At 42.3% G+C, this 13,387-nt stretch overlaps 1 protein-coding gene across 2 annotated transcripts in view; it reads left to right on the forward strand.

The window, feature by feature from the left end:
* The first annotated feature begins 4,216 nt into the window (after positions 1-4,216).
* LOC125712807 (unconventional myosin-VIIa-like) overlaps positions 4,217-13,387 on the forward strand; it is a 35,427-nt gene continuing 26,256 nt past the window's right edge. For both annotated transcript variants that reach the window (XM_048983269.1, XM_048983268.1), the window contains exons 1-8: positions 4,217-4,234; positions 6,393-6,506; positions 7,314-7,466; positions 10,735-10,919; positions 11,204-11,325; positions 11,815-11,957; positions 12,487-12,600; positions 13,085-13,238. In XM_048983269.1, coding sequence (XP_048839226.1) covers positions 4,217-4,234; positions 6,393-6,506; positions 7,314-7,466; positions 10,735-10,919; positions 11,204-11,325; positions 11,815-11,957; positions 12,487-12,600; positions 13,085-13,238 — 1,003 coding nt within the window. The remainder of the gene's footprint in view (positions 4,235-6,392; positions 6,507-7,313; positions 7,467-10,734; positions 10,920-11,203; positions 11,326-11,814; positions 11,958-12,486; positions 12,601-13,084; positions 13,239-13,387) is intronic.

A 13,387-nucleotide genomic window follows, 5' to 3' on the forward strand; every position in this document is an offset into this window, starting at 1 on the left:
GGAAGTTGCAGTTTTTTTTGCAAATACTACCACACAAATGGTACATCTGCAAGCAGATCATTCTTCATGGCGATTAAGAGCAGACTTTCATTTGCTAAAATGGACACCAGACACAGGCCAATGTGAAACTTGATCTGCAGATTGGTTTGGCTCTGCTGATCAATGATATCAATCTGTCTATTCCTGAGAGATATTGGGCAGTAATTCAAGTAGCTGTGAATTCTTGGAGATCTAAAGAAACATATGTATCACAGTTTAACACTGCAAATATGGCTAATTTGGTAGAACCATTGACTAGGTTGGCAATTCTGAATCTTGAACCAGCTTGGTAAATGTGGAGGTTCCATGTTCTTCCTGTAACATGTTGGGTTCCTCTGGGTACTCTAGTTTCTCGCTGCAGTCCAAAGACATACTGTACAGTTAGGCTAACTCTTGCTCTGGCTCTCTTGAAAATTGCCTGCAGTGTGTAACTGTGTGACTCCAGCCATCTACCCTGTGCTGCCCCACAACCCTGAGCAGGAAAAGTGATTTTAAGACACTACAACTATGTAAATAACAATATTTCAAATGCAATATGAAATAATGTCAGGGTCTGATGCATATGTGATGCTTTTAGCCTTACCAAGCTGTAATGGTGAAATGGGTTCTAAGGGATGCTTGTGTACAACAGCTCCCCCTACAGGTGAGGAGGAAACATTGTTCACTTTCTGGTCCTAATGAGGTAAGTGTTAGTGTGGAGGGGGTGACTTTGACATCCTGTGTCATCCTACTACCATGTTTTAAGCTAAACTAAGAAGAGTGAAAAATTTTGGCCCGAGGACGACTATAAAAAAGAAATAGGCTTGGTAGATCACAGCAGAATTTAGCTCCGGGCTGCTCTTAGGCCCCCTGTCGCTCCACTCCACCTCCACCCTGCTGCGCATTGGCCCCTCTCACCTCTAATAAGGATCAGCAACTGTGAATGAGCGACACAGCACCTCTGTCACACCGTTCCTGAGCGAGGCTCCTATGAGCAGTTGGATATGATGAAGAGAGCAGGCCCGGGTCAGAGAAAGGTACAGTTTATCACGGAGATGGACTGAGAGACAAAAGTAAGAGAGACTGGTATGTTGAGAAAAACAAACGGAGAGACAATGGTGTGAAAGTGAGAGACCTGAAATCCAAAACGACACTTTTTGGAAGAGGACGGAGGAGCACGGCTGCACCCTGTTTTATCGACTTCAGTCATCTGTGGACGGGTAGGAAGCTGCCAGGACTGGTGCCCCAAAGCAGAACGGCCGAGAGGTAAGTGGTGCCCCACCAGGCCTTAACAAGCACCGGTGCAGCGGCCCTGAGACTTTGCTTAAAGCCGCTTACAGCTAACACCTCCGCGGCCCAAAAAGGGAGACCTCTTTTACAGAGGAGGGAAGTTCAAGTTCAGAAAGTACAATTCCAGACCAAGATTTTGTTTCAACCAACCAACTGAATATAAAGAGTCACATTCACAGAGTACTCCACTGGTTGGTTGAAACAAAATCTTGGTCTGGATTTTTACTTTCTGGGCCTGAACGTCCCACCTCTGCTGTTTTCATGGTTTTAATCGTATAACGTGGGTTTTGTCACAGTGAACCACCGGCCTTCAGTTTCGTCATGGTTCATGACATTTTGACAACAGCAGGCTTCTGGAAAATCTGTCCCTTGGAGATCGTTGTTGGTGCTATTTTGAGACAGAAAGGTTGGCTGAAGTGACAAAGGTCCTTCCTGCACTCGTTCACGTCCTTGGAAACTAACAAGCTTTCAATTTTCGAGGGCCATAGTGTAGCGTTCGAGCCTAAAACCGTTAATGCACACAACTCTGAAGATTCCCCCATCATCCATAAGCTTTATTAACCCCTTTTAATCATCATCACCAGACACAACCCCCCCCCCCCCCAAAGAGCTACTTGGCGGATTTAGTATCTCAATTATCTGTAGTCATTCACCTATGTACTTGAATGTCTCACAGTGGTTACTACTTATATACTGAATATTACAGCAGCCCCTGTACGCTGTTTTCCGACAATGTCACATGGGTTCAGTATGAAACAGGGTTCACTGCCTGAATTGTCCGGCGTCGCCAAATTCATCTTACTGCTTCTGGATGATTTCAGGTGGTGTAAATAGGGATGTGGGGCCAGGTTGCCCTCCTCATCAGTGGAATCCTACCATATTCTCGGTATGCTAATGCTGCTTACTACTCATTCACTGCTCATTCACTGCTCATTCAGCTTTCACATTTGCTACATTAGATGGGGCTGACTCTTATTTACACTACCAGTCAAAAAAATGTTGTACACGCCCGAGATTTTCTGCATTTGTATTTACTCGATTAACATTCACTAAAAATACACTCAGTGTTCATCGCTAACAAATAAATCTACAGCATGCTCACGATGTGTGTTACTTAATTAAGAAAATGTCATGTCTTTGATTCATCAAAGTAATCTCCACTACCAGTTATAACAGCAGAGAAAATGCAAGGCATCCTTTCTACAAGGGACATTAAACACTGCTCTGTGTCATGGGATGAAACAGGTAACTGGTGCATTTAAAGTTGAAGGACGGCCTAGAATTTGACTGCCATCACCAAACAACCAGTTAATGGGACATCCGAAATGCACTGTCACATACTCTATCCAGGTTATAAAGGAAACTTGTTTTGTTTGATTTATATTTTCATTTACAGTTGTCCACTCAACTTTCCAATGCTTACTAAGAATATAAAATCTGTAGTTTATGGTGTAAATATGGTAAAAAAAACTGTGATGCGCAAAAACCTTTGACTGGTAGAGTATGTCTCAGGGTATCACTGTTATTATGAGCTATTAAATCACATGCTCTGGATCCTGAGTAATGTGTGCGAGTGGGGATGACAGAAACTGTGCAGGAGGTAGTTTGTTCCTTTGCCCAACTCCGGACAGCCTCTTCGGTTGAGGGCTGTCAGCCTCCAGCCTCCTTTCACTTTATTGAGTTGGTCATCTGGCGTGAAAAATCTGCCCCCGGACTCTCTGGAAAAAGCCTGAGCAAACAAAAAGCAGCGGCCCAGAAAACCCGAGTGCAGAATTCTCTGCATAATCAACAGGATTAGCCCGAGGAATCTGAGTAAAGCCCAAGAAGGAATGAGCTCCGGTCTCCGTTTCTCCCTCTCATCTGACCTGCTGAGTCATGGCAAGGATGATTAACACTCAATGGACTGGGAAGTGCCACAAGGAACACTCTAGAACCGCATGATAACTAGAGTACAACACACGCTACAAATCGCTACACAATGCCTAGGGACACCACACGATCTTAGAAGTCCTTGCACAACATGGCAGAATTCTACAGGAACTTCACGGTATTACCAAGATGCTACAGAATGCTACAGGGTGTTATAGAGAACTCCAAAAAATGGTAGTAGAGGCAAAAGAAGACTAATGACCAATATTAAAACCTTTGTAAAAAAGGCGTTTGCAAGCAGATTCAACGAATTCCATCTTTTTTTTCTGTCCGCTGAGAGTCCCAGAGCTTCTGAATGTCTCTCACAGGGGCAAACTCTCCAGAGATCCTCTGTATTTTCCCTCTGGCTAACTGTGATTAAACAGCTAGGCTTGGGTGTGTAAATCCCTGCTTTAATTTTCCAGGCCTTGGGCACTGTTTTTCTCCTAATGTACCCCAGGCTTCGCTAGAGGATATTAGTTTGATGGCCTGAGTAGAGTGATTGCTGTGCTATTTCTACGTTCCTTCAGTTGACATTTTTTTTGGCTCTTTATTTGTTTTGCTGTACATTTATGTTATGCAATGTGCCATGAACTTTGTCGCTATAAGTCAGAGACCTTGTGGTCATATGTAGGTTCTTCTGTAGCTCTGATATTGTCTGATGCCGTCTCCTTATCCAAAACTCTGACTTTCTCTCTTTCTGACTTGTGCATGTAATTAATAATTTGTTTCTCAGTGTAATGATGGATGAGGGGCTGACTCTGCAAGGTTGTTTGCTAAATGTATGCAAGTATATGCTAATGATAGTGGAATGGCTTGTAATATTCTTTATGGAAGACTGCCCACAAGAAAGTACCGCTTTTCATTCTGTTATGTCTTGCTACGCCAAGGGGCCGACTCCACCTCTTTTTGTGTCCAGATTGTTGGGTGGTCCTTATCTCCTTATGATATACAGGGGGCCCACATTCTGACTTCTGATGTCCAGGAATAAATCAGAACCATGGTCATTCTGCAGCAGGTAAGGCAGGCCATGATAATGTGGCAAGTTGTTCTTTGCATTGCTTTATATGTGGGAAGCAAATTTTATTAGTGGAATTCAAAGGGACCTTTCATCTCTCAATGGAGTAAAGAAAACTCTCTGAGATGTCACAATGTGACTAGATCATGTGACCACAATTATGCCAGGTTTCATACTGAATGTAATGCTACATTTAAAAGGGTCAATGTCTAACAGGGAAATGCCCCTTAGCTACATCCCAGAAGGGTGAGCCAGGTGACCATAAGCATACATTTTCATATCTTTTTGCCCCAGACTCTAAGCCCATCCCAACTGCTCTGTCTCCCAATGATCCTTATGGATGTTGCATACCTATATTCTCCACACTGGCTCAGTGGACATCGCCATCAACTACACATCCAGGATTTAAATTCCATCTCCACTGTGTGTGTGTTGCATAGATTTTATACATATACACTACGAGTCAAAAGTTTGGACACGTCAAGCTGCCCAGAAAGAAAATTGGTAGAGTGTTGCATCACATGACCTGGTCACCTGACTAGGGTGACTACCTAATCCATGCCAGTCAGAGAGTGAAAGAAAAGCAGGCAATGAGTGCTGAGCATATGTGGGACCTCCTTCAGGACAGCTGGGAAAGCATCTCAGGAGACCACCTCATGGAACTGGTGTAGAGGAGACAGTAGGGCCAGCCAGTCCCTGGAGTGATTGGGGTTAAGGGCCTTGCTCAAGGGCCCAATGGTGGGATCACTCTGCCGACCCAGGGATTTGAATCAGCAACCTTCTGAGTCCCAATCCACAGCTGCTGCTCCCCAACAATTTTTTTTTTGTGTAATACTTTCTTGGTTGGTGCATAATTCCATGTACAGTCATGGAAAAAATTGAGGCTACTCTATATTTCTAAGCAAATCTGCATTTTTATATCATGGTTTAATCCCAGTTCTGCTGGCAGAAGGCTATGCTGAGCAGCAGGATGCTTTCAGGTTCAAAATTTCTAAGATAGCAGGACACAAGAATAAGGTAAAGCAGGAGACACTGGGAACGACCAGAAACAAGCCAGGTAAAGGACAGAAGCGACATTCTAATGCCAGAGATGACCGCTACCTTATCCAACAGTTTTTCATGAATCGTAGGATGACATCATGTAACTTTCAAAAGGAATTGGAAATATTAAGTGCAGGTGTGACGTGCACTGCTAGGTTAGTTTGTATCAGGTTTCTAGAAGCAGGATTGAAGTCCCATAAAGCAAAGAATTAGCTATTCATTAATGAGAAGCAGGGAAGAGCCAGGCTGCAGTCTGCAGGAAAATATATACAGACGCTCCTCTACTTGCGAACGAGATACGTTCTGAATGGCCGTTCGCAACTTGAAACGTTTGTAAGTGGTTATTCAACATAATTTTAAGTATATACGCAAGTACAAAGAACTAGTATGCTGGGAGTTCGCACGCTACGCTTCTGCGCGGCGGGAGTAGGGGCCAGAAGTCATACTAGATGACAAAAACTTGATGTTGCAGACAGGAAACGGGAGCCCAATGAACACAGTTTGGACTTAGTCTTCTTCGTTCGTATGTCTGAAAGTTCGTAAGTTGAAAGTTTGTAAGTAGAGGAGCATCTGTATTATTCACAGACACAAACCCATAAATTAAGAAATGAGTGAAACAAAAAATTGTGCTGTGGTCTCATTTTTTTCCTTGGCTGTATGTTGTTTTATAGTTTTGATGTCTTTATAATTATTCTAAACTGTAGAAAATAGTACAAATAAACCTTTCTGTGGGTTTGTTGGTCCAAACTTTTGATTGGTCGTGTATATAGCCACATTGACAATAGTAACCTGTTAATTTTCTGTGCTATTCATTGTAGACATAAGGGTAACTTCAGTGTAATTCATAATCTTCCTGGTATATTTTAAGATGTATTTGTACTCATGAATACTTGCTGGGAAGGGTCACTGGAGCAGTTTGGTCAATCAGTAACACCGAATGGAGATTGATCGGATGCTGAAAGTTGAGTGTCAAAAATGTGCAAATTTAATAGGCAACTGGAGATGAATTTCCGATTCAGCATTGCAGCCATTCAGGAATCACTCAGAGTGTGCATTAATGACAGGCCCTTAGAATGAAGTACATTTTTATTAAGAAAACAACTGGGTTCTCGTGAAGGGGGACCATATATGGTTGGACCTCAAGACAGAACGGGAGTTTGACGTTCCCCTCGGTGCTGTGGTCAAGCTGTGTGATTCTGGCCAGATCCACGTTCTGGATGACGAAGGAAACGTGAGTCTGGGCATTGGTTCTTCTAGCTAACTAATGAGGTCTCTCTAATTAGCAGTAACCTACGGCTCTATAGTCAGATCAGAATGCATACCAGCAAAGATAGTGCTTTAGCACATGACCAGTTCATTCTGACCTTGCTAATGAATGATCGGTAATGCTATACATTAGCTGCGCCTTCATAATGCCTTAATTATGCATTCATAGAACATTAGGTGCACCTTCATGCATTCGTAGAGCATTTATAAGCAGCATGTAAGTGTACTTTAGCATCCTAACATGCCTTAACAGCTTTAATATACACTAATGACAAACATGATATGATAATAATGTTTACTGTTAATGTGTATTAAAGCTGTTAAGGTATGTTAGGATGCTAAGGTATACATACATTGCGATGGTATGTTAAATGTATGCATTTGTGTCTTCAAGTCTTTTTTTTACGTTGCAAATAGAGCTGCTCTAATGCACAAAAAAATTCAGATTCATGTCTGACATCATATCATATATCATGTCATGTCATATTATAGCTGTTAAGGTATGCTTACATGGTGCTTATGAATGCTCTGTGAATGCATTATGAAGATGTCCTTAATGTTCTATGAATGCAAAATAAATGCTTTCTGAAGGTACACTGAATGCTATTTCATCATATAATGAGTGAATTATGAAGGTGCAGCTAATGTAAAGCATTATGGAATGATCTTGTGTATTGACTGAAGCTGTTTCTTGTTTGCATTTCATTCTGAAAATTGGACACCTGCCATTTTGGATTTTTGAGTCACATGTCGTACCCCATTCTCACACTAGGAGCACTGGCTCTCATCTCTGAATGCCACCAACATCAAGCCTATGCACCCCACCTCAGTGCATGGGGTGGCTGACATGATCCGCCTGGGGGACCTGAATGAGGCTGGCATCCTCAGGAACCTTCTGATCCGCTACCGTGAGCACCTCATCTACGTGAGTTCATAGCCTCCTCTCACTGCCCTATAATTACAGCATGTTTTAGGCCAATCAGAGGTCAAACTCTTCTGAGGCTGAAAAATGTCTGGTAAACATGCCATGATGAAACCTGTAAATAATTAAGATGGATATGCCCTCACAGGTCCTATGCAACATCAAATTAAATATGTCATCTAGAAATTCCCCAAACCCCAAAGCTGGAGTTGGATAACGTGTCATGAAATTATTTCACCAATTTTTTTGTCTTGTGTTGATTCGCTTAATATCTCTTCAGGTTAAAAAAACAGATCAGGTCTTCTCATGATTTTTCATAATTTTTTGCATTAATGTTCTACAGTGCAGCACTTCCGGTCTAAAATTTTTACTCAGAAAAATAGGATTAACTAATGGGCCCATTAACTAATGGGTGCTGGTGTACTAAATAAAACTGGAGACGGATGTTTCAAATCCACATTCCCCCAGCCTTCATATTACATAATAAAGTCCTGATTAATGCATTTTTGGTATCCATTCCTTGGTAGCTTGTAAAGGACAGTTTTTAATCAGTTGAAAAGACTTTCTTTTTAAGTTACAATCTTACCCAGGATCAATTCTGAGATCCTAAACTCCCATGGTAGCACCATTACTCCACCTTTACTCCATCATTACACCACCATTACTCCACCATTACACCAGAGCATTATATTTTGAGAATCGGTTAATATACCTATTGATCTCTGTCACCAACAGAAGACACCAGAAGGGTAAAATCAATGGCTAATGCTTGGTTCCACTACTTGATAGGCCACAACAGCAGTAGGGTATCACAGGCCATCGCTCAAACTTCAGACACCACTGTTTAAAAATTCTGTTGAAAAGGGCATCCAGTGAAGTCTTTGTCTGCTCCAGTGCTTCTTTTTGATGACAGCAGTGTAAATACCATGTCACCGTAGCCCTTGTGTTGATAACAGCAGCCTCCCCTTTATTATCAGGCGTAGAGATGCATAGACCGATAAAGATAGAACAGACTGTTGTACTCCAGCCCTCAGGGAGCTGCTGTTGTTTGGAACTCAGGCTCTGCCTTTCTCTAAATTATTAATAACAGGCTCTATTTTCAAAAAACGATTGATTAAGTCTGAGACTGAGTGATGAGGGGGAGGTGACAGCACGTGTACCCCTAGGGGTGAGTTCTTTGTTGTGTCTTTTTGAGGTCTCTGCATTGGATTGATCTAGATGAGATTCCTGAGTCGCCAGTGGTTTGACTGAGGATGTTGTCCAGACAGAGATTAGATATATCAGTTCAGATAGATTGATCAGGGGTAGCATGGTGGTGCAGTGGTTAACACTGCTGGCTTACATCTCCGGGACCCGGGTATGAGTCTCTGCCTGGAATTTGTGTGTGTGTGGAGTTTACATGTTCTCTCCATGTTGTCTTAGGGTTTGTCTGGGTACTCGCATCCAAAAACATGCAGAGGCTCATCGGAGCTACCAAATTCTCCATAGGTGTGAATGGTGAGCTGATGGGCTGATGTCCCATTCTGGGTTGTTCTGGGCCCTGTGCCTACAGGTTCTGGACCCCCCTGTGACCCAGAATAGGGGAAGCAGTTATGGAAAATGGATGGGTGGATAGTTTGATTGGTACTGTGTGGTATTAGCAAGGTCTGCTGCTTGGGTCACCCAGAGGTGTTTTGCAGCACCAAGCTTAACAGTATTTACATAGTTAAACCGGATTATTTTGTGTGTGGACAACACACTTTTGTCCTGGCAAATACTCTTTCAATCATCACCCACTTTAATGTGAGGAATTCCAACTTCTTTGAGCTGTAGATAAATATGTTTCCAACTAGTTAAAGACTGCAACTGGCATAAACTATAAATCACAGTTATTGGTGTCCTTTATAACATTTACATTTACAGTATTTGGCAGACGCCCTTAGCCAGAGCAACTTACATAAGTGCTTCAAGACGCTGCGATGAATTTTTCCGATACTAGCTCAATAAGGACCCAAGCTATGAATACCATCTATCCAAACACTGTTTTTTTGTACACATACACACACACACAGACACACACACACACACGGAAAATTATAATTAACTCTCTGCATGTAACAACTGGAATTGTTTATTAAATTAGGAAGACGAGAGATATTGCCATGTAATAATACCTGAGCAAACAAACCATAGTCTTTGGGAATAACTCTTGTACTTCAATCAGCTAAGCATTGTGCTACAAATGGAAAGGTTGTGGTTTAAAGTCCCAAGTCTCACCCATCAATTGTAACATGTCACTCTACTGTGAGTTGCTTTGGAAAATGCTGTCAGATATATTGGTTTCATGAAAATGTGCCCATCTAAAAAGTTACCATCGATTATGCACAATAGTTGATATTTAGCTGAAGGTTTTTGTATCGGTCAGATTAGCTAACATTTTTTTTCCTCCCGGTACAAATTACATTTCGTATTTGACTCCTTTTAAAAGTTTACTTTGAGAAGATAAAAACACATAACTCACATGTAGCAGTAGATATTAATAAGAATGCCAAGCATACTTCATGCACTGAACAGTACAGCACCAACGGCATCCGCTTAAGCTTAAAACGGCCAAACAAAGTACAAACCGCTGTCTTATCTTTCCCAAGCACTTGAACCTGATTGCGGCACGTGACTAACCAGCGAGCACCTGATAGCACAGCAGCTCCTCAGCTCAGGGTTGGGGAAAAATATCCTTTCCTGCTTTTCCGTTTATCTGTGCCCCACCTACGCAGAGAGAGCTCTGTCTGTCTTCTGTACCAGCAAGAAAGGAGAGTCATGGGCCCACGATGTCCCATTAAAGCTTGATTCAGTGGCAGGTGATTGTATATTTTTTTACAGGGCCTGATTATGGAGTTAAATGACACTACTGGTGAAGCACTGCATCATCTAATATAGGGACTTCATGAGACCTTACTTCCATGTTAGAAAAATACAAGCTGTATATCACTGCACCCTGAACCTCATCTTGAGATTATGTTCAGATTTGTGTGGGTACAGCTATATCATGCCTCTGTTATATGCAATACTGGATATAGTCTTCCATATAAATGCTTTTGAAGCACAATATGTCAAAAACTATATAAATTGCTGAGTTGCCTGAAGTTTGTCTGGGTGTCTCACTTCCATAAAAACAGAATGTATTCCGAGGTCCTAAGTTCCCTCACTTGTCATTCAAATATCTTTGACTGAAGCTTCTATATTTTGTCTCTTTTCCCCTCCTGCGCCTGACCTTTCACCCTTGACCCAACAGACCTACACAGGGTCGATCTTGGTGGCGGTGAACCCCTACCAGCTGCTTCCCATCTACACGGCAGATCACATCCACCTCTATACCGGAAAGAAGGTGGGCGAGATGCCGCCCCATATTTTTGCCATCGCCGACAACTGCTACTTCAGCATGAGACGCAGTGGCAAAGACCAGTGCTGCATCATCAGGTGCAGTGTCTCTTCGGGGGAACTGGATGGATAGCAAACACTCAGCCAGCCATTGAGATACAAATATGCCAACGATTAAGCAAACAACAGACTCATTAAACCTTCAGCTAACACAAGCACATGCAAACAAGATTCAGCTCATTATTTGAAATGTTAACAATTATTAGATGGTTGTGTTTCTTTTACTGGTGTGAATGGTTGTATGGCAGAGTGAGTTTCCATTGTTATCTTTTGTTATGCTGTGTTGTTGTCTGTTACGATATGTGTTGGCATTTATACTCCAGTGGTGAATCAGGAGCTGGAAAGACTGAGAGCACCAAGCTTATCCTACAGTTCCTGGCGTCCATCAGCGGGCAGCACTCGTGGATTGAGAAGCAAGTCCTGGAGGCCACGCCCATCCTTGAAGGTCAGGATCAGACAGCTCTGCCTTCTACAGGCTGCCCAAAAATGCCAAACAACACCCTGGTATTACTTGCTGATCTGTATTTCGCAACACAATGGGAGCATGTGACTTTGAACTAGGGCTGGGCGACATCAAATCGATATTATATCACGCAAGTGCAATAATCACCAGGGCTTCACATGCCGGGTGAAACATTTGGCCGGATGCCAGCTTTTCGGTACCATATAGATGTTTTTTTACGTCCGTAATTTGGTAAGCAGATTAGTAGTATGGATAAAATAATAATGAGATGTGTTTTGTGACACCCAAAAGTTAGTGATAATACTGAAAAGCTGGCGTCATACAGTATACTGTCATCTCAGTAACTCAGTAGTTATAAATCATCTATCAAATGATAGGACTGTTATATGTGTTTTCACTATTCACTACTGTATCTATACTATTCAATACTGTATGTATACTATTCAATACTGTATCTTTCACTTTCTGCAGCTTTTGGCAACGCCAAGACTATTCGCAATGACAACTCAAGCCGCTTCGGAAAATACATTGACATCCACTTCAATGTCAGAGGGGTGATTGAAGGGGCCAGGATTGAGCAGTACTTGTTGGAGAAATCCAGAGTCTGTAGACAGGTCTGTAGACATGTGGATACCACTCTTACTCAATGACGCAGGTATATGATTAAGCATTTAGCTATGAAATCTCCAACAACAAACACTGTCAATAGAATGTGCGGTCTTACGGGAGAGATTAGTGACTTTCGACTTGGTAGGATGAAATCTTTCCAAAAACTTAGCTCACCAAATTTCTGACCTGAACGAGATGCAATGGTCAAGTGCAGTGAAGTGGAATCATCGGGGGGCAAGTTTAGTTATGAAGTGATATTTCCCACAAGCTCACGGAAAGGGAACTGACCAGCTGACATCAATACCCAACCTGAATGGCAGGCAATCCCACCCACAGTGTTCTATCGTCTAATGGAATGCCTTCCCAGAAAAGCAGAAGTTATTATAGCAACAAAGGGTGGACTGAAGGTTACACAACAACATACTTTTACCTAAATGATGTACCTAATGTTTTATGTAGTAATGTACAATCAGTACTGTACAAATGGATTGCATTACATCAATGGACTGATCTTTGATATTCTCCCATATCCAGACTCAAGACGAGAGAAACTATCACATCTTTTACTGCATGCTGCAGGGCATGTCCCCTGACATGAAGAAGAAGCTGTATCTTGGCAACGCTGTAGATTATATCTACCTCACCATGGTGAGAAACGTGGTTCTGCAGCTACTTCCTACATCCATTCCATCTGCCTTTGCAATGACACGGTAACCAACGGTAACCTTATTGTTACCGAATAACTAGGTCTTGGTATCACAATGGTTTCATCGCAAACCGGCAAAAATCTTGCCGTCACTGTGACTGACAAATTCTGCCCATCTCCGCATTTCCTGATTCAGGCTGCGATCTGACAGCTCGACTATAGCATCTCCTGACTGAACTACATGCTTGTCTCATTAGCTTACTCCAACTCAGGCAGAACTTAATTACACATTATGCTAAAGACCTAGCTCCTGGCTCGACATAAAAACCTTAGTACTGTAGCCAAGAAACCTGTATCATCATACCGTAGGAGACACCTGAATGTCTTCTGTTCAAAAGGAATCAGGATGATTATTTGTTTTTTTGGTGTTTGAAAGACCACGTTTAGGATAGCACGTACGTGTGTGCTTGGTTATTGTTTCTTCAGGGAAATTGTGTTGTGTGTGATGGCCGTGATGACCTTAAGGAGTACTCCAACATCCTCTCTGCAATGAAGGTTCTGATGTTTACTGACACCGAGAGCTGGGAAATCTCCAAACTACTTGCAGCCATCTTGCACATTGGCAACCTGTGCTTTGAAGGTGAGCCAGCAGAGGGCACCAGAGCCAGTGGGGCAAATTTGAACCTTTGGGATGGCCATCCTATGATTTTGGCGTAGGTCTGACCCACCAAACTTACCACTAATTCTCACCAGACAGTGAGTAATTTGTTACCAGTTATCAAGAAATTA

Source organism: Brienomyrus brachyistius, chromosome 18, assembly GCF_023856365.1.
Source record: "Brienomyrus brachyistius isolate T26 chromosome 18, BBRACH_0.4, whole genome shotgun sequence".
In the NCBI taxonomy this organism is placed as follows: Eukaryota; Metazoa; Chordata; class Actinopteri; order Osteoglossiformes; family Mormyridae; genus Brienomyrus; species Brienomyrus brachyistius.